The sequence below is a fragment of the Giraffa tippelskirchi genome, chromosome 7 (genome assembly GCF_054371585.1).
Source record: "Giraffa tippelskirchi isolate mGirTip1 chromosome 7, T2T-mGirTip1v1.2.pri, whole genome shotgun sequence".
NCBI classification, from domain to species: Eukaryota; Metazoa; Chordata; class Mammalia; order Artiodactyla; family Giraffidae; genus Giraffa; species Giraffa tippelskirchi.
Window position 1 is genome coordinate 12,306,670 of NC_137281.1, and position 19,860 is coordinate 12,326,529.

The following is a 19,860-nucleotide window of genomic DNA, read 5'->3' on the forward strand; positions in this document are numbered from 1 at the left end:
TATCTGTGTGATTCTTAAAACCAATGAAATCAAACAACACACACTCTTCCGAAGCCTTTTTTTCATTCGACATTTATCATTTTTCTGTGCTGGTGCTCTTCCTTTTTTTGGCCACGATGTGCAGCTTGCATGATCTTAGTTCGCCGACCAGGGATTGAACCCCAGCCCTAGGAAGCAAAAGTACCAAGTCCTAACTACTGAACCACCAGGGAATTCCCTGGTGTTCTCCTTTATTATTTGTAGAACAGATGCTGTAATTAGCCAGCCCCCTTGACAGTTGTGTGGATCATTTTCATCAACACTGTGGTTCTTTTATCCCCTTGGTCCTGCTCTGAAACACTAGCTGCATCCACAAGCTTCTAAACTAGGGTGTTTGGCAAGCCAATAGCTTGTGCTGTTTGCAAGTGCAGCTTTGCTAGTAACTTTCTCTTTGCTTCTTCTAGATGATGGTTAGATGCATCCTGGGCTGGTGCTGGCAGAGCGGTGCTCTAGGACACACCTGATTGAGAGCACACAGCTTCTACTCACTGTGTACCTCCCACTTGCTGGGTCCTTTGGGACTGGGGCCCAGATCTGTCAAACCCCATTGGTCCAAGGACTCAGCCTATGTACCTGAATCGCTGGGACACTACTGAAAAAGACAGGAGCTGGAACCCCCCCATAGGGGTCTTCCTTAACCCCAGTCTCTGGAAGTGGGGTCCAGACACACATACGGGTGTCCTTTTCACATTCTGACACACAATAGAACTGGAGTGGTAAGGAATACTGCATTTAAACAACTTTCAGTGGCCCTGAAAGGTAATCAGAGGAGAAGCCACAGAGGGGAACAAACCTGTCAAGAGGCCTGCATGCACAAACAGACAAACATGTTATGTTTTGAAGACGCAGCCTAGCGGGGTGGAAAAAGTCCAGCATCAAGTTCCAGTGTGGCTACTCGCTCACCACGGCCAGTCCGTGTTGTTGCTTCATCCATGAAATGCAGGAGAAAAGCCTCTCTCCTGGACTTGGTAAAGACTGAGCGGAAAAAAGACCACAAAGCGACTGACCATGTGTGAGGGATTCCTGGAGTAGGGGCTCTGTTGTAGCCTCCAGGATGGAAGCTGCCCAGACAGAAGCCAGTGGTGCAGGGCAGAGGCCTGGCACACCCCAGAGCTAATGTGACCTGGTCAAGTCACACCACAGGGCCCTGAGTAACTTCCTCTCAGAGCCTCAGTCTGCCTATCAACTAAGTCGCAAACCCTGAAAGGGGAAAATAAGAGGAAAATCATATGGTCACTACTAAGACTGAAGGAGCTCAGGCGAGTAAAGCCCTTGCTTAGTCCAGGGTCTGGCTCACAGCTGACACTCAACAAACGGAGGTCATGGTTGCTGTGATGTGGCCCTCACTGGGCGGGCTGTACTGGCTCTTCTCGGTGTATGGTTGAGTTCAAGCAACCCGGAACAGGCGAAGGTCAAGCTACGGTGATTTCCCATCAGAAGGGCAGGAATGGCGAGTCAGGGTGGAAATCTAGGCTCTGGGGAAGAGGCTCGAGGTTGAAATTGCAGCTGTGCCCTTTGTGAGCATGTAGACAAGCCACCTAATTAGTCTGAGTCTCAAATTTCTGCATCTGAAAGACAGAGATCCTATCACCCTCCCTCTGGCTCTGGTGGGAATTTGCAGATGTGGAAATGTCTGGCAGGGAAACAAGTCTGAAATTGGGGCCAGCAGGACTGACGCTGTCCTGGGAGAGGCTTCCCAATAGGGAGCATCAAGGAAAGTTAAGTTTGAGGAGAAGATGAAACACGAGAGAGCCTATTCCAAAAACACGAGGAACAGGAGCTGGGCTGTGGGTCAGCCAGAGGCCAGGGACCGCAGTGCACACCTGTTGCTCCCAACAGGTCGGTGGGCGTATCTGTTCTCTAAACCAACCTGGCCCCGTGGCTCTGACACACACAGCATTTAGAGGGTCTTCCTTGTTCCCCAGGGAAAATGTCTCAACCTTCACTGGGGGTAGAGGTGAAGGTACATACGTGTAGTCATCTGTACCTTGAGCCACACAAATGTGAAAAACACACTGGTTACAAAGGAAAAGTCAGGTCCTTCTCCTCGCTGCTTTTCCTAGGCTCCATTCCTAAAAGTGAATCAAGTGGCATCTGGTCATAGGAAGACAGAATCTGACCTCCAGCTAAATAATGAAGCTTCCTCCTGGCACACAACCCAGATGGGCGGGTGCCAGGAGTGAGTGTGGCCCCAGACATTCTGTGGACAACTGATTCCACTGTTTGCTTGCCTATAAGAAATGACCAGCAATCCTATTCTGATTCCTCTGAACCTCAAGAACGTGGATAAACGCCTCTTGGAGGTTTTCTATGAAGCAGACCCGCCCTGTCCATGTCCTGATGAGGAGACAGAGAAGAGAAACATTGCTGTCAAGAGGGGCCAGTCCCCACAGCTTCTTGATGGGAGGGACGGGGAAGAGCAGACAGCACTCCTCAACAGCTGGCCTCTGTCCTGGGAAGTGGCTAGACACTGAGGGATGGCTCCTCAGACACTTCAGAGCTGAGGTGCTGAGAACCTCGTGGTGACAATTTTCAAGACTGCACTTCCCTCCCCTCACTCCTTGGCTTGGGGAAAGGAAGAAGAGCATCTAAGCCACACCAGCAAAAATGCAAATACTTGGCTTTCCTAGAGGGAAGGGAGTTAGCTGTTGGTGGCTGTTGCCACAGCAAACACAGTGAGGTCAGAGCCCCTGGGCTGGCCCGGCACTGCTGTGGTCACTGGGGGCTGCTGGTGGCTGTTGCTAGGAGACCAACACAACAGCTAGGTCAGCTTTTCCAGCTGTGTGGGCTCCTGCTGCCTCGTTCCTGCTTCTCTCAGTCCCACTCTGCTTGAAGATGCTGACTTTAAGGAGGTCTGTGTTCCCTGGCCTCTTAGCCACTCCCATTCCTCTGTGATGTTGGCCAAAGGACAGGGGTTGGGTTTCTCAGAGCAGCTGCCTGGGTAGTTTTGGTGTGTGACAGTCTGGGGCAGGGAGGAGGGAACACAGCTGGCTGCTCACAGCCTGAAATCGCTAAGAGACACTGTCTCCTATCAACTGTCAAGTGTCCCCCTTCTACAACTCAACAAGGTCAGGCTGGCAGCAGGAGAAACATGCGTGAATCCCACAGAAGCAAGCTTAAAGCTGTTGACCGAAGAGTTCACCCTGGGCTCAGCGTGAGGTAAACTCAGTAGAATGAACCACATGTGCAGACACAGAACTGGCTAGAGTGTCAACAATGGAATGGGCCGAGGTTCTGGGGTTGGGGAGGACAGAAGAAACACCCTCTTCTCCAATGCCTGTCCATAAGAGGCAGTTTACTCTGGGTCCCCACAGTAGCCCTGGGTCTCTGTTTCAGGCAAAGGCATGGCACCTGCCCACGGGGATGCCAAGCAGGAGTACAACCACCTTGAGCTGAGGCAAGGTTAATGATGCTGTCATATCACAGCCTCTGATCATTTGCCTGGCCTGGCTCTGGGCTGCTGGATTCCTAAGAGAACTCCTAGCCTCAGACTTCGACTCTGGGAGTGGCTTGGGCCCTCACTTACGGCCCTGAGGGGCCTTCTCAGAAGCCTCCAGGAGCGCAGGTCTGCTGCCTCACTGAGGCCAGCTCCTGTTCCGCACCTGGTAGGCCAGGGACAGGCCAGGCAGTTTCCCATTCCAGAGGATTCCCACTGGCAACAAAGGACCCCAAAGAGCCACTTGAAGCAAGTGGCTTTTTCTCCTCGGCTGTTCCACAGCTCTGATACCCACAGGATCTGAAGAGGACACTCAGGTCACCATGGAGCGAAGGCAAAAGACCCACCTCCCCCAACTTCGAAACCTGGCCTTCCCTGGCTTCTGCAGCCACATTCCCCTCTCAAGATAGGGGCATTTCTGGGGTCAAACTATGCAACAGGAAACCCAGAAAAGCCAAACGTGGGGAGGTCAGACCACTCAGGAAAAACCAGAGAAGGAAAAAGACAGTGCTGGGCTGAGATCCAGGGACTGCAGGGACTCTGCCTGCAGTCCCAACTCAGCTCTGGGAACCCCATCTAACTTAGGAGTCAGCTGCATATCGACCTACCCCTCATTGCCAAGGTTGATGGGGGAGGAAATGCCAGGATCTGGCCTGAGGCCTGCTCTGAATCTTCTACACACACATCTACCCACACAGGCTTTTCTGGAACACCCTTTTTGGTGTTTAAGCCAAAACAGGTCAAACCACTGGCTTCAGACCTCTTTCCAGGGCTCAGTAGCCTCTGGTTTGGGGCCCCAAGTCAATCCTCCAATCTGTGGTTAGCCAGAGAACCCTCCTCCCCAGCCCGCCCCACCTTCAGAGTTTGCGTTCTGTTGCCTTGCTGTCGGCCTGGAGCACTTGGCCTGACTTGCATGTTCCTTCACCAGGAGGCCAGCAGCCCTGGAGACCACAGGGGCACCTGGACCCTGTCCTGAGCGAGCCGGCACAAGCCGGGAGGGCCCACAGTGAGTCTTTACAGTGCTTAGCAGTTCTGTGCCTGGCTAAGGGGCTGGGGGCCTGACCTTCAGAGAAAGCCCACTTTGCAATGTTGGACAGAAATGTTAAGACAATTTACCCCTAGGTATATAAACATTGTCCACCAGGCCCTATATGTGAGATGGGTTTCACAGCTGACTAACTAGCAAACTGAGAAAAAGGGAGGCAGGGAATACTTATGGTATCCAAAAAAATAATTCTCAAGGTATGGACTACAATTCCAAGATGCCCTGACAAGAAATGGGGCAAGGTGAGGCCAGGGTTAATTTAACAGTCTTCAAAGGGGAAGAAGGCCAGCTGTACACATTATTGGTGGGGCTGGGCTAGGGCAGCAACCCTGAGTAGCTCTTGGACCACCCTGTACCCAACCACCCCTCCCCCATAAATGCAGTCTAAACATTGGTCCAATTAGTTGTTTTATCAAAATTTAGAATTATGGGATCATGTCTGTCTTCACAAGTGTAAGTCTTTAGGGCTTAATCTCAGGGTTGCAGCATCGGTCACTAGATAAAAGCACACCTTTCCAGGGAATTTCTTGGTGGTCCAGTGGTTACGACTCCACATTTCCACTGTGTGTGTGTGTGTGGTGGTAGGGGCGTTCGATCCCTGGTTGGGGAACTAAGACTCCACTCCATGCTGCACAGTGTGGCCAAAAAAGAAAAAAAAAAAAAACCTTACAAAAAAATTTAAAAGTACACCTTTTTCATGTCCACCTTCCAGAAAAGCAGAACCCAGTATAAATCTTGTATCTCCACCACAACAGAAGAGCGTCAACAGTATTGCAGTCTTGGCCAACTTTCAGTTTTCCAGTATCACTGTTTCATCAGCAAACCAGATTTCCACTCTCAGTATCTAACTGGCAAGACTGTTTATCTGTCATGAAGAACCATCACCAACTAGTGGTGATGGTTTTTTTTGTCTTAAGTTTTGTGTATTCCTTTCAAAGGCTGGATATTAAGGAATCAATTTTTCAACTCTGAACCCTAGATTACCAACATATTATAAAAGGATATAATGCAGGAACAACATGATGGAACAGATGCAAAGGGCAAGCTATGTGGAACGTGCCACCCTCCCAGAATCTCCACTATTCACCAACCCAGAAGCTCTGGCTTGTCTTCTGTAAGATGCTCTCTCCTATGCAAAAGCACTTTGATCCCGTGGAGTTTCCAACCACCTTTCTTTCTTTCCTTTCTAAAAGGTGGTGAGTTAGTTGGATGAACAATGGATCTATCTATCAATCACTGCTCCACATAGCTTGTGGGATCTTAGTTCGTCTATCAGGAATTGAACCCAGGGGCTTCCTGCAGTGGGAGTGTGGAGTCCTAATCACTGGACCACCAGGAATTCTTTTCAACCACCTTTCTGATCAGTCAATCACTAAGCTAGCTCCAACCTCACCAGGAGCTCTTTTAAACTCATGGTAACCAAGTACCCAGGGCCACACTCATGGAAGGGACTCTAGTTAAGGCTGCCAGGTCAGCAGTGCTACTTAGTTTATATATTTGCACACTTACACAAAACCTGCTACTTGAGAAAGCCTTCAGGACAACCGTCAAGGATGATGTGTCACACATGGTACTAACAAGGAGCTTTAACCGTTTGGGTCGCTCATACTTTCAATGTGAAGAACCCTGCTCTTCACTGAAATGCAGGTAGAAAATACATGACATATACATGTACCTGACAGTCATAAAGACATGCTGAGAGAGGCTGGGACAGACCCATTCTGTAACTTAACAACAATCTCCAGCTACTACATGCCAGTCTCCATGTTAGGTGTGTGGGCACCATTTTGAGCTCTGTTTTCCAGATCAGGAGACTTAACAGTCAAAGGATAAAGTCTGGAGCCCACGGGCATGCAGCTAGCAAATGGCAGAGCTGGGATTCAAGTCCAGGTCTGTCTGGCTCAGAAATCCAAGCCTTTCCATCTCACACAATTGCTCTCACCTGACAATGTTCTTTTGGGCTGCTGGGGACTCGAGCCAGGTCTGGATTGCTGCCCCCTGGCCCCCCGGCAGACTGGACTCAGAAAGCTGTGTTAAGATTCTGGGACTGTGCCACCATGTATAGCTGACCTCTGACCAATACTGTAGTCCAAGAGCATTATGGGGAAAAGAAAAAGACGAGAGAGGACTTCCCAGGTACCCAAAAGGCCCCTTCCCTCTCCCAGGGGACGATGGTCAGCAGGAAATACCTGATCTAGGATATAGTTGCGCTTCTTGCGGGCAGCAATCTGGATGAGACGGTTGAGGCACTGAGTGGCCTGCTGGATTAGGACGTCCCAGCGGCCGGCGTAGTTTCGCTGACGGCGTAGGCCCATTACCTGTGGGCAGGGAGTGGTGAGGGGTGGGTGGGTGGTCCTGCTTGCTAGGCAGCAGGCAGGGAGCCGGGGGTGGGTAAAGAGAGAGATGGGCTGCGCTTACCCGCATCTTATCCATGATGGCATTGGTACCCAGGATGTTGTACTTCTTGGAAGGGTTGGAGGCTGCGTGTTTGATGGCCCACGTGGTTTTGCCAGCGGCGGGCAGGCCCACCATCATTAGAATCTACGAGAACAGGACCAAGAGGGGCACTGTGAACAGTGTGTACCACGGCAGCCTGGCATCACCACTCGCTGGAGACTGTGACAGTGACTCTAAACCTCACAGCCACCTCTGGGAAATGGAAGCAGTAACAGGGTCTACCTCACAGTACTGCTGCTGGGAGTGAAAGAGATGAGGGTTGTGAGACTTTCAGCAGATGGCCTGCTGTTATCATGAATATTAACTTTTCTGTTTAGGCAGGATTCAGGGGCGTCTGACAGGAAAAGGCCCACAGAATAGGCACAAGGAGTGGCTTCCTGGAGTCTCAGATGGGGACAGACTGTATGCACAAGGACAAGCACCATTTCTAATTAGTACGTTTAAAATTTGGCAAACAATGGATGCAAGTGAAATGCCCAAGAAGAGGAAAATAGTCTGTGAGGCTACTAACAACAAATTTCAAAGAGGTATTCACGTGGTTAAAAGTTCACCAAAAAATGTTAAGTGAAAGAAAGGGCAGAGTATCAAAATGCTTACTTATACTGTAAGATCTCAATAATAAAATGTGTGTATAACTGGTACCTAATACAGAAAAAAGCACAGGATAAACTTCAAAACTCTTAAAATGAAACATTTGTAGATGGTGGAATTACGCGAAACTTTCCTTTATATTTCTTAATTTTTCTAGAATAAACGCAAAATCACTTAAACACCAGAAAAAAAAAATTATTTGAGAACCAAGACCAGGAGTACAGCTTTTGCAGCCAAATCAGCTCCAAGCCCAGGTGCCATTTTTGTTCTCAGACAGGCTTGGGCAGGAGTGTGGAACCACACAACCTCCTCCAAGAACCTGCTCACCAGAAAGTTCCTTCGTACCCTTCTTCTGCTGGAAGGCCCCCTTTCTCAAGATTCTGACCTCACTCAAGCAGCAGTGTGGCCACTTCTTCTGGGATCTTTCTGGTATTTAGTTACGATAGCTTTGCCTTCTTTGGCCTAAGCCACACCCACACCCCTCACTCTCCCGGAAACTAGACAGTTCCTCCACACTCAGCTGCGGGCAGGTCTCCTGCCTAGGCAGCAGTGTCGCTCTGCAGAGGCGGCTGCCCAGGCAGGCTTCCAGGCCCCTCACCTCACACTCTGCCTTGCTCTTTGGTCCGACGGTGCCCCGGATGCGCTCACTCAGGGGAAGGTGCTGGATGAAGGTGAAGCCTGGGAGGACGGAACAGTAGGGCTCTGCCCGCTGCCCGAAGTTGAACTCCACTGCACAGTTCTTCACCAGGACGTGAGGGTAGAGGGCCTGACCCCCTAAGGCTTCCTTCTGGATTCGGAAGGCAATACCCATCCACTTCCCATTTTTGGTGAAGGAAAGTTCCACATCATTTCCACATTCAAAGTCCTAGAGAAAAAAAGCCAAAGAAAGGTAAGTTCCAATGCTCTGCGTAAGGTACCAGGAACCATGAGTCAGGGAGCTGATGCAGGGGGTGGAAATAGCTCGCGCCCCAGATTCAAGTGCAGCCCCCCTCAACATATAGACGTGTCCGCTAGCCCCAAGGAATGGCTCAGGCCGTATGCAGCCCAAGGCCCTCTTTGGCCATAACCCAGAAGTGGATGTGAAGTGTGTAATTTTAGGAAGTTCCAAGTATTTGAGTCTTGTGCCTAGCCTGAGATGGAGAGGAAGCTGTCCTATCCATTTTCAACTCCCGCAAGATAATGGATGGAAAGAAATTCACAGCAGGGCCTGTTAAGCCAAGCCTGGCTCCACAAGTGCATCCAGTTATATGTTCAACATGTGCTCCCTGAGTTCCTGCTCTTCTTGATGCATATTCTAGTCATCTGAGCCTGACAAGAGCTCAGAGCCTAGTGGGGAAACAGACAAGGACATTATCCTAATTCAGTGAGAACACCCACGCAGGATCTAGATTCTCTGAGGAGGAACCTGTATGCCAAGTCCTGAACAATACATGGGAACAAGCCAAGTTTGGGGTGAGAGAAAAGAGTCGTAAAGAGAAGTGTTTATGTACAAATCTGGCAGTGAGAGGACATAGGGTCAGACTGGCTGAAGCATAAAGAACTGGGAGGTAGTAATTTCAGGTACAGCTGGACAGCTGGTAGGGACCATATTCATTAATTCAACAATTCAGCTGAGGTTTAGTGTCAAGATCCTGTTTTGGAAGGTAGACAGCTTTAGTTCTACCATTTACTAAATCTCAGTTTCCGTATCAAAAAAGATCCCACAATACAGCAGAGTTGTGCTAAGGACTAAACAGGTTAATGCATTTCCTAGCGTGAGAGCACAGCGAGTGGGTGGTCTCACTCCCAGATGCCAGACCCTGCTCTGGACTGAAGCGTGGGGGCAGGGAAGGAGTTTGGATTCCTGCTGACGGCAGCAGAGCCCCTGACTTGTTCCTAAGAGCAGAACTGCCTGGTCAAAACTGTGTTTCACAAAGATCACTTCAGCTGCAGGGCAAAGGTTAATAATTAAGGAAGACTCAACATTTGGGGTTGTACAACAGACGGGAACAAAGGCTGAGTAGTATTCCTCCCCCTTCTGCAAGCAGAGACCACCTTGGGACTTGCCTTTGAGCAGCTGTGAAAGACCCCTTCCCCCAAGGAGACTCCTCACCACCCTCCTCAGTGGTCACAGGGCATAGTTCTACGTGGTCCTTTGTGTCTGTAAGCACCCATACAGGTAGAGATCACGCAGCGCAGACACGCAAACATCTGCTGGACTAAATCCTGCCTTAATCCCTGCAGTGTCTTCTCACCCGGGCAAGAATGGCCCAGGTCACTTTTGCTCTGTTGTGGAAATGAACATGGTAGGGGCTAACCTTTCTTCTGTCCACCAGCTTCACTACAGGAACTTACTTCCCTGTACGGAAACCAGCACCCTCAACTGACAAATCCAGCACAACAAGGCCAACAGTCAAGGAGGCAAGTGTAATTGTGTCACTTCTGCTAAAATGTTCCTGGATGCCACTCTAGGGCCTAAGGACCCAAAGTCCTTAAGCCTGGCACTGTTCAAAGTGTGTGTTTTCACAGCCTCGCCTCTCACATCTCTTTGTGCTGTCCGAGGCTACAAGTATTTTATCCCTTATGGTTTGCTGAAGTGAGTTAAACTGTTCTCTCCACCTGGAAGGTCGTTTGGTCCTGTTCTGTGAATGCTGAGAACTCAAGCTCTGACACAAATGTCCTCCCTACTAGTTTCCCTTCAGGTCACTGATTTTTCACACCCCTTCTTAACCCTTCGCTCTGAATCTTTTAAAGTGATGCCATCACTTCATGGCAAATAGATGGGGAAACAGTGGAAACAGTGACAGACTATTTTTTTGGGCTCCAAAATCACTGCAGATGGTGACTGCAGCCATGAGATTAAAAGATGCTTGCTCCTTGGAAGAAAAGTTATGACCAACCTAGACAGCATATTAAAAAGCAGAGACATTACTTTGCCAACAAAGTTCCGTCTAGTCAAGGTTATGGTTTTTCCAGCAGTCATGTATGGATGTGAGAATTGGACTATAAAGAAAGCTGAGGGCTGAAGAATTGATGCTTTTGAACTGTGGTGTTGGAGGAGACTCTTGAGAGTCCCTTGGACTGCAAGGAGATTCAACCAGTCCATCCTACAGGAGATCAGTCCTGAATATTCATTCGAAGGACTGATGCTGAAGCTCCAATACTTTGGCCACCTGATTCGAAGAACTTACTCATTTGAAAAGACCCTGATGCTGGGAAAGATTGAAGGCGAGAGGAGAAGGGGACGAAAGAGGATGAGATGGCTGGATGGCATCACCGATTTAATGGACATGAGTTTGAGTAAACTCCAGGAGTTGGTGATGGACAGGGAGGCCTGGCGTGCTGCAATCCATGGGATCGCAAAGAGTTGGACATGACTGAGCAACTGAACTGAACTGATCCTTTAAACAAAGGAAACTGAACACAGAATCTTAAAAAAGAGAAGTAAAGATGAACTGGTTGAAGCAAGAGTCAAGGCCCAAAGTTCCCAACTGCCACACACTCAGAATGTCACGCCCGAATGAGAGCACCTGGGGAACACAGTCACACGCTGACGACACATTAAACTGCTACAACCTCTCTGGAGTTGGAGTACAGTACTGACAGTAGCTATCAAAAATTAAAACTATACCTTTGACTCAGAATTTATGCTTTCAGTAGCATATATCCTACAACTTATGCCCACAAGAACGCAAGAATGTGCCAACTGTTCACTCCAGCACCGCTAAATGTGCTCCAATGGGGAAGTGGGAAACTAAATTACACAGGACATCCATGAATGAGAACACAAAAAGCTCTCCAAGATACTCTGGTAAGTGGGAAACAATAAGCTATCACTGCAGCATCTCCAGTACTCTTGCCTGGAAAATCCCATGGACGGAGGAGCCAGGTAGGCTGCAATCCATGGGGTCACTAAGAGTCGGACGCGACTGAGTGACTTCACTTTCACTTTTCCCTTTCATGCACTGAAGAAGGAAATGGCAACCCACTCCAGTATTCTTGCCTGGAGAATCCCAGAGACGGCGGGGCCTGGTGGGCTGCCGTCTATGGGGTCGCACAGAGTCGGACACGACTGAAGCGACTTAGCAGCAGCAGCAGCAGCATCAACTGTTCCAAGAAATAACTTTCAGGTCCACCAGGGGAAACTGACACCTACATCAGACTACTAGGAAGCCACTAAGTAAAAAGATGAGAAATTAACCAAACATCTATTAAGAGAGGACTGATTATATAAATGTGGTAGATCAACACAATGACTGCAGGCTATATAAAAGAACAAAGAAGTCCTCTAGGTAATGATATTAAAAAAAAAACAACTCTAAGATATATAGTTAAACAAAAATAGATACAGAATAACATGTGTAATATGCTACCTTTTGCGTAGAAGAAAAATAACCACCTTTCCTGTATTTTGATAAAGAAATGCTGAGTACCAGTGGGTTCATGTGTAGGGGAGGGCATATGTGAACCATGGGTGGAGGGGAAGGGTCTGAAGAAGACTTTATACTGTATACCTTTCTGTATTTCTGGATATTTTTGAAAACCATAAAAATTTATTAACCATGCAACAGTGCTTTAAACTGAGCTAGATTTATACTTTCTGTGCAGACGGGGAAAGATAGCTGAGACTTACTGTTAAATGGAAAAAAATGCAATGTTTGGAACAGTGTGCAGAATATAAACATGGTTAATTTTTATTCAAGAAAACATGCTTTTTATTAAAAAGATAATGAGGTCATGACTGACAAAGGAAGACTGAGAAATTGTTTTAGATTAAAAAGACATGACAAGAAAATGCAATCTGTGATCCTGGACTGGCTCCTGAACTACAAACCAAATCACTCTAAAGGATACTGTTAGGACAGCTGACAAAATTTAACCATGAACTGTGGAGTAGATAATAGCATTAAATCAACATTAAATTTGATTATTGTGGTTAAGAGAATAGCTTTATTCTTAAGAAATGCATGCTAAAATATTAAGGAATAAAGACAGAAAGTAGGCATCTTACTCTCAAACATGTCAGATAAAAATCATTTACATACACACATATATATCTGAGAAAAATGGCAAAGCAAACAGAATTTGGACAAGGTTCTATGAGAATTCTATGACTTTTCCTTAAGTTGGAAATTCTTTCAAAGAGGGGAGAAAAAAAGACAGAAAGAGAAGAGAGTACCGTGTACATAAATATGAGGGAGAGAAGGAAGAAGAGAGTGGGGACAAGGCCAAGAGGAAGCATCCACCTGGTTACCCACTCTCCCTGGGGCTTCATGGCATATTTTTACAAACATTTAACTTCCAGTGATCACAGTGTTAAAGAGTATTTCCTGAGCATTCATTCTCTGCCAGACACTGTTGTAAATGCTTCTAATGGTTTACCTTTATGACACCACATGAAATTCTGAGGTAGGTGTGAGAATTCTCACCGAGAGGAAACTGAAGCACAGGGAGGGCAGGCTGTCCAGGACTGAGAGTTGAAAAGCGGGGGCTGGGGCTGGGCCTAGGGATTCTGGCCCCAGAACCATCAGTCACTCTGCACCTCTGTGAGTGCTGGTCACTGCTCTTGGGGACTGAAGCTCAGCAGCAGTTCAGGCTTCTTCTATCGTGTTCTGTTTTGTATCCACCCCATCCTCCAATGCGCTATTGGAAGGCTGGCTAAACCAACGAGGTGAAGGAAGGGAGAAGTTCTGGGATGAGATGATGCTAAAGTGGGGCAAGAGCCAACACCATTGCCCTTGAGAACAGATAGGCTATTCCATGGGCTTCCCAGGTGGTGCTGGTGGTGAAGAATCCGACTGTCAATACAGGAGACGCAAGAGACAAGGGTTTGATCCCTGGATCAGGAAGATCCCCTGGAGAAGGAAATGGCAACCCACTCCAGTATTCTTGGAGAAAATTCCACGATAGAGGAGCGTGGCAGGCTACAGTCCATGGGCTTGAAAAGATTCGGACACAACTGAGCATGTGTGCATGCAGACTATTACACAGGAAAGGGAAGTAATTCCTTAGTTTGCTTAGGAAATGTCAGTCTGGTATCTAGAAGTTGTGCATGTCTGACATCCCCAAACATCTTCAGGATGCCATCTGAGAACTCTGCACAAAAGACCACAGTGGGAAGAATGGCAGAATTTTGCACAAAATGACCACAAACATTTCAGTGTGTCAATGAGAAACAGAGGTATGGTGAGAACAGCTGGACAAAGGGCAGACAAAGGACAGAGGTATTCTGAAAAAGATGTTGCAGGTTGACCTCACAGGACCAACATTTGGTTCTGCCAACTCCCACGGGCTGCCAGCACTCACCGCAAAGCAGCCAATCACATCATTCTCTGCAAACTTGTCTCCATAGTTTTCAAAGCGGCTATTGGTGGACTTCTTCCCAGTGCCTCCGTAGCCATAGGAGAAAGGCTCTTCGCCTGAGGGAAGAAACAGGCAAAGGCAGGTTAAACCTGTGATGGTTACAATGGCCCTTATGGCTATTACATAGTTTTAAATTAAAACCAATAAAAGAAACATTTTCTTTGCCAGTTTTACTAATCAGGTGCTTTTGGGGGAGGAGGTAAGAAAGCTTCCATTCAAAGGAAGCTCTTCAACATGCAGAGCTTCTGAGGGTTTGATGGCTTTAGGTGTTAAGTCTGACAGTTTGAGCTGACCTGAACGGCTTTGAACACAAAGGGAGAAGTGGGGAAAAAAGGGAGGAGGGAAGAGAGAAGCTGCGATGGAGGAAGGCTGTACACTAAGGCACATGTCTTCCCTGTGACATTCAGTATTCAGTTAAGTCTCCTAACGGTGTCTGTTTTTGGTGTCAGAGAGTTTTGGTCAGAAATCAGTAAAGGGGTTTTGCTTCTGCAGACCATGAGGTCTAACCCGTAGGAAAGGTACCGATTTCCTCAGGCTACACAAATGGGTTCTGAAGCAAGATGACTGAGACCCCAAGGGCCCTGGCTGACATCTGAGTTACAGAGATATTAGGCCAGAAACCTAAGCTCTGCTAGTAAAGCAGGCGTCAACAAGCATGAATTCCAGGCCCAGCTCTAGTCTGAATCAGCTGTGTAACCTGGACATCTGCTCAACTGTTCTGGGCTTTGTATCTTTATCTGTATCAACTATTCTCCATTTACATCTCAAAACTGAAACAAAGATAAAAGGAGATGACATATGAATCTTAAATAAAATTATTAATACACATCAAAATGAAAACTGTACAGCTTTTAACCTACCATTTCTACTTTTAAGGGGCTCAGACTAATTACATACAAGGAGAGCTCAAGTGTTTTACTGTAAAAATTTTTAATCAATGCAACTGACCTACAAAACATTTATAAATAGGTAACACAACTATAAAATGAAAAATTATGCAGTGGTCAAAAAACCTATACTTACTTACAAAAATATAACCATCAATATTAAGTGGGAAAAAGCAGTCAGGCTACAAAAAAGTTCTATAACGTATCCCATTTGAGATACACAAAGGACAAAGGAACTGTCTGGAAGAATGCAGATGAAAATGTTAACACCAGTCATCATCTCACAGGTTTAGAAGGATTTTCATTTCCCCCTCTCTGTAATGGCCTGAATTTTCACTAGAAGCAGACGTTATTTTCACAATCAGAATGTTTATATGACCAAGAAAGAAAAGTCTCATCTCAGTCACTGAAATCAGTCACCTGGGCCAGAAGGTTATTAGGGCCTGGGGAATCTGAGAAAATTCAAAACCTCTCAAGACAGCCCTCCCTGCTTCTCTCCGTCAGCCAGCCCTGGCCCCACTGGTCTCTGCTTTCTCTTTTACTCTGGGCTCTGGACAGAATCTTCCAGACAGAACTCAATGGAACTTAAGGACCTTATTACTTTCACCATGGTTTGAGAACAGGAGACAACTGGTCTTTTTTTTCTTGAAAGGGAACAGTTTTCTGAAGAGAACTTTGGACCCTGTTCTTAAAGATGAAAGATAAATTTTTTGTCGAAAAGTTGTTGTATGACTGTGGTCCTTTCAGTTGAATCTTGTAAGTCTGAAGTTAGGCAGCACCACAAACCTAATCCCTGTGTCTATTCAACCCCAGGGTACTTCTGTTCTGGGTCCAATGCGGGAGAGAGAAGCTGAGGAAGCTTGAGAATCCAGGGATCAAGGCACCCTCTCTACTCTCTGGATTGCTTGGCTGACCTCCCTTACCTAGCTGAGTGCTGCAGGAGTCCAGGGACCAACCAATGCGGACCACATGTGGGTCAGGCTCTGTAGACGGAAGGTGCTTCACAGAGATTTCTTCATTGATCTGGGGACAGATAAAAAAAAGAAGGCTCAGAATTGATTCTCTGGAGGCTGACAGTTTAGGAGACAATACAGGTGGGAAGTGTACAGATGTTAAAAAAATAGGAATGGCTTCTGTGGCTTGGGAAAATGTATCTGAGCTGTCTAAAGGGCCAGCTATACCGAAACCAGGGTCTCCAAAAGGCTCAGGAGAGTTCAGGGCCACAGAGATAGGAATTCTAAAACTGTTATTTTTTAGCTTTAATACTTGCTACAACGCAAACAGGGACTCTCACAACATTTGGTGTGGAAATATAAATCGGTGTAATGTCTTTGGAGGGCAACTTGGCAGTCTTATTATTAACGGCAAATGCACATGCTCTATAACCAAGCAATTCAACTTCCGGTCTATGCTAGAGATATACACACACAAAAATATGCAGTGTGGTGGTCTTTATGTTGAAAAAGAAGGAAGGAAGACAGGGGAAGAGGAAGGAAGAAAAGACCACCTGTAAAGTACCAGTCACATTAAGGCACATCCAGGCCATAAATGATGCAGCAGTTAAAAAGAATGATGCAGGGCTAATACACTGGTACGGAAAAATGTTCAAGATATAGTATTAAGTAAAATGAGCAGAAAAAATAAAAGGCATCTTCTGACTTAACTTTTAATTAGCAGTTAGATTCTCTAATAACCAATATTTATCTTATTAGTTTGTGGCTTTTGGAAAGTTACTCTAATAAGTGACTTTTGGACACACGCTTTTCACATTTTAACATCTCCAGAGTCAGTATATATCTTACAACTGATGTCTGAAAGCACTATGTTAGTATAATTGGCGGTTTCTCTATGCACACAAAACAATGTGCAACTTAGAATCAAGTGTCTTAGTCAAATACAATAACCCTTGGTCTTAGTTTCCACCTCTGAAAAATGGGGGACAACAGTACATAATTTGTGATGAGACTGTGAGGGTTAACGGAGCTATCCATGGAAAGAACTTGGCACCGTACCTAGCACATGCAAAGTATTCTACAGAATTAGCTATCATAAGTAAGTTTGTATATACAAAGGATACACAAGAAACTGTTAACACATAAGGTATCTCTAGAGGATAGGCTAGGGGCTGGGAGGATCTGAGTATAACTCTGGTTTTTACTCTTCTGTGCTATCTGACCTTTTACTAAACATGACCAGGTATTATTTTCGTAAATACACTTTGACGTGGAACTGCGGAGAGAACGGTCGAGGGTATCTGGATAGCAGAACCTTTCTTTGCCCCACTCTCGCCTGGCCTCCCCTTAACTGGCCAGGGCCGATTCTTTCCAGCTCCCTGTTTTTCCAAACAACTCCTTTCTCCAGCTCTACAAACATGTCACCCTCGAATGGCTGGCTATAAAGCACCTACATCAAACCCCAACAAGGAAAAAACTGCTTGATGAAGCAACGTATGGTCGCCTTGCTTTCTCCATATAATATTTAGCAACGACAGTTCTCCTGAGTTCATTTTACTTTTTCTTTGGCCTGAACACAAAATTCATGTTCAATCAAATCTCTTTTGCAATCATGGCTCTGACCAAGGATGGACCTACTTTCTGCCCCCATCCCCTCTGTTGCTCCCACTCACCTTCATCTCAAAGCACACACGGCCCCTTCTGACCCCATAGCTGGCACGGGCTCCTGACCACAGGTATGCAAAACCTTCAATCGTGAGCGGGTAGCCACTACTCCGGTCTCGGGCCACCTTGAAGTGGAGGTCGCAGTTATCTGTGGAGGAAAAAGCCTGTAGTTGGCTGATGTTTTGATGGTCCCCAGAGGGACAGGCAGAGGTAAGTTTCCTAAGAGTGTTAACCAAAAGTACACAAGCTGACATGGTGTGGGGACAGGTTCATGAGAAACCAGCCACACCACTTAACCATTCTCTCTTAGGACAAAGGCCCTGCAATACTGCAAACTGGACTGCACAGGATGAAAGCTGCCACTCCACATAGGAACTAGGGCTCTTCACTGGGCTGGGGTCCAAGGATGGCTGTCAAGGGGGCTCCCGCAAATAATACACACATGCCTCTAATGGGGCTAGTGGTAAAGAACCAGCCTGCCAGTGCAGGAGACATGAGAGGTGGGTTCGATCTCTGGGTCCAGAAGATCCCCTGGAGGAGGGCATGGCAATCCACTCCAGTATTCCAGCTTGGAGAATCCCATGGACAGAGGAGCCTGGTGGGCTACAGTCCATAGGGTTAGAGCCTCAAGTGATTTTAGAATTTAGAAAAGATTAATTCCCCAAACCATAAACTTCAACCATCTCCCATGCTAACTCGATCAGTGTGGAGTATCTGTCAGACTCCTGCTGCCAAGAGCTGTACAAACAGCTGACCCTGATCCACATCCACCACCTAGGACCACCGTCAGGTGCACCACAGGCTCCCAGCTCCTGACGTGGGCCTAGGACTCTGCGGCTCAGACTCTCCCCACTCTTCCAGGAGCCACTCATGTCTCCAGGAAAGTCCTTCCTGTCTGTCTCGTCCAGTAGGCTCTCTCCTTTCTCTACAGGCTGACTACCATGGTCTGTACATTTGGCATTTAATCAGATGCCGCTTCATGAACCACTGCCACCCAATCCTTAAAAAATTAACGCTCAGTTCTCGATCCTTAAGATACTATGATAAAAGGGACTGTATACGAGACATATTTACCTCTTTTAAAGCATGTAGCCGTTGGTTGATAAACATGAGCTATGTAAATAAGAACACGAATGAACTGCTGGTTAACTTTTTGCTCTGTTGAAAAGTGCAGTCCCCAGACTTGACTGGGCTTCTGGGTGGGTTCAACAATTCAGACTCACAGGCTCTACCACTTAAGAGTTTATCTGAGGCCTGAGGAGGGACAGGACCTCTACATTCGTTCCCCCAAGTACTGAGATGCACAGTCAAGGGGGAAATCACTTATCTAGAGGAAACAGAACTGAACTGGGGGACAGAGAGCAGGGCAGGCCAGGTTAATGCCTGAGGAGACAAGGCAGCATTGGTTTCACCAGGAACGTGAGCAGCTGATGGAAACTGGGGAAATGGCTGTCAAAGAGTTAAGTTTCCCCAGCACCACTCAAGTTCCCTTCTTGATTAGATGACAACTTTACAGGGTGTTCAGGGTTTTCCAGCTTGCTTTCTGATGAATGTCACTGAAAGTCCCTTGAGGTGTAACAGCAGGATTCTTCCTCTCTGAAGAGAAGCTTGGAGAAGTAGAATGACTTGACCAGAATCTCACAGATGGAGCTGAAGTAAACCTTCTGTCTCCAAACCAGCACCCTGACTCCAGGGCTCTGCTATTTCTCACATCTGAACTAACACTGCTCTGGACGGTGCCAGGTGGGGATTTTGCGAAGGTAAAAGCAGTTTCCTTACACTGACTGCAGACAGTATCTAACAGGCACTCCAAGGACTCACATGTGTCAATGGCCACAAGGGTGTCGTCAAAGTCATCTTCATCCTCTTCAGCTGGAGGCTGAGGAGATCGCCCCCTGCGTCATAAAGAGGTATCAGTCACAGGAGAACAGACGGACAAGGAAGAAGGGACCTCAAGGTTCTGCTGGAATTTACAAGTGGCCTCCAAGCTGCTTCCTGGATTTCAAGTTCCTCCCACAGAGGTTAGCAAAAGAACTCTGGAACCCTACATCCTTGCAATAAGAGCAATGACTATTAACTACCAGGGTGGGGTCAGGGATTGGAGAGGGTGTGCTCTGCTCAAGAGGGCCATGAGAATCATTTAGAGAACTTTTTGAAAAATACCATTCTCTCACACCCTCAGATTCTGATCCATCCCTCTACATGCTGAGCACTGCCTTCACACTGAACTCTGCTACTAATGGGAGGTTACAGTAGCCCAGAGGGTACTGGGCCAGGAAGGGCAATCTGTTTTGGATAAACCTGTTATTATAATCTGTCCATATTCCAGGCTTCCTAAAACTCCACATCTGAAAGGATTTGAAATGACCCAATTTTTGTCTTCTTCTCTTTTAAAAGTGTCCTAAACCATGAACAAAATTTATTCCAACCAAAATACTAAACGAG

The 19,860-nt window shown here is 47.0% G+C and overlaps 1 protein-coding gene across 7 annotated transcripts in view; it reads right to left on the reverse strand.

Moving 5' to 3' along the window:
• The window catches only part of HNRNPUL1 (heterogeneous nuclear ribonucleoprotein U like 1), a 33,960-nt gene that overhangs the window by 6,170 nt on the left and 7,930 nt on the right, over positions 1–19,860 (reverse strand). For all 7 annotated transcript variants that reach the window (XM_081516235.1, XM_081516236.1, XM_081516234.1 and 4 more), the window contains exons 4-10: positions 19,237–19,310; positions 17,424–17,563; positions 15,721–15,820; positions 13,854–13,966; positions 8,167–8,433; positions 6,939–7,061; positions 6,710–6,838 (exon numbers count right to left, since the gene is read on the reverse strand). In XM_081516235.1, coding sequence (XP_081372361.1) covers positions 6,710–6,838; positions 6,939–7,061; positions 8,167–8,433; positions 13,854–13,966; positions 15,721–15,820; positions 17,424–17,563; positions 19,237–19,310 — 946 coding nt within the window. The remainder of the gene's footprint in view (positions 1–6,709; positions 6,839–6,938; positions 7,062–8,166; positions 8,434–13,853; positions 13,967–15,720; positions 15,821–17,423; positions 17,564–19,236; positions 19,311–19,860) is intronic.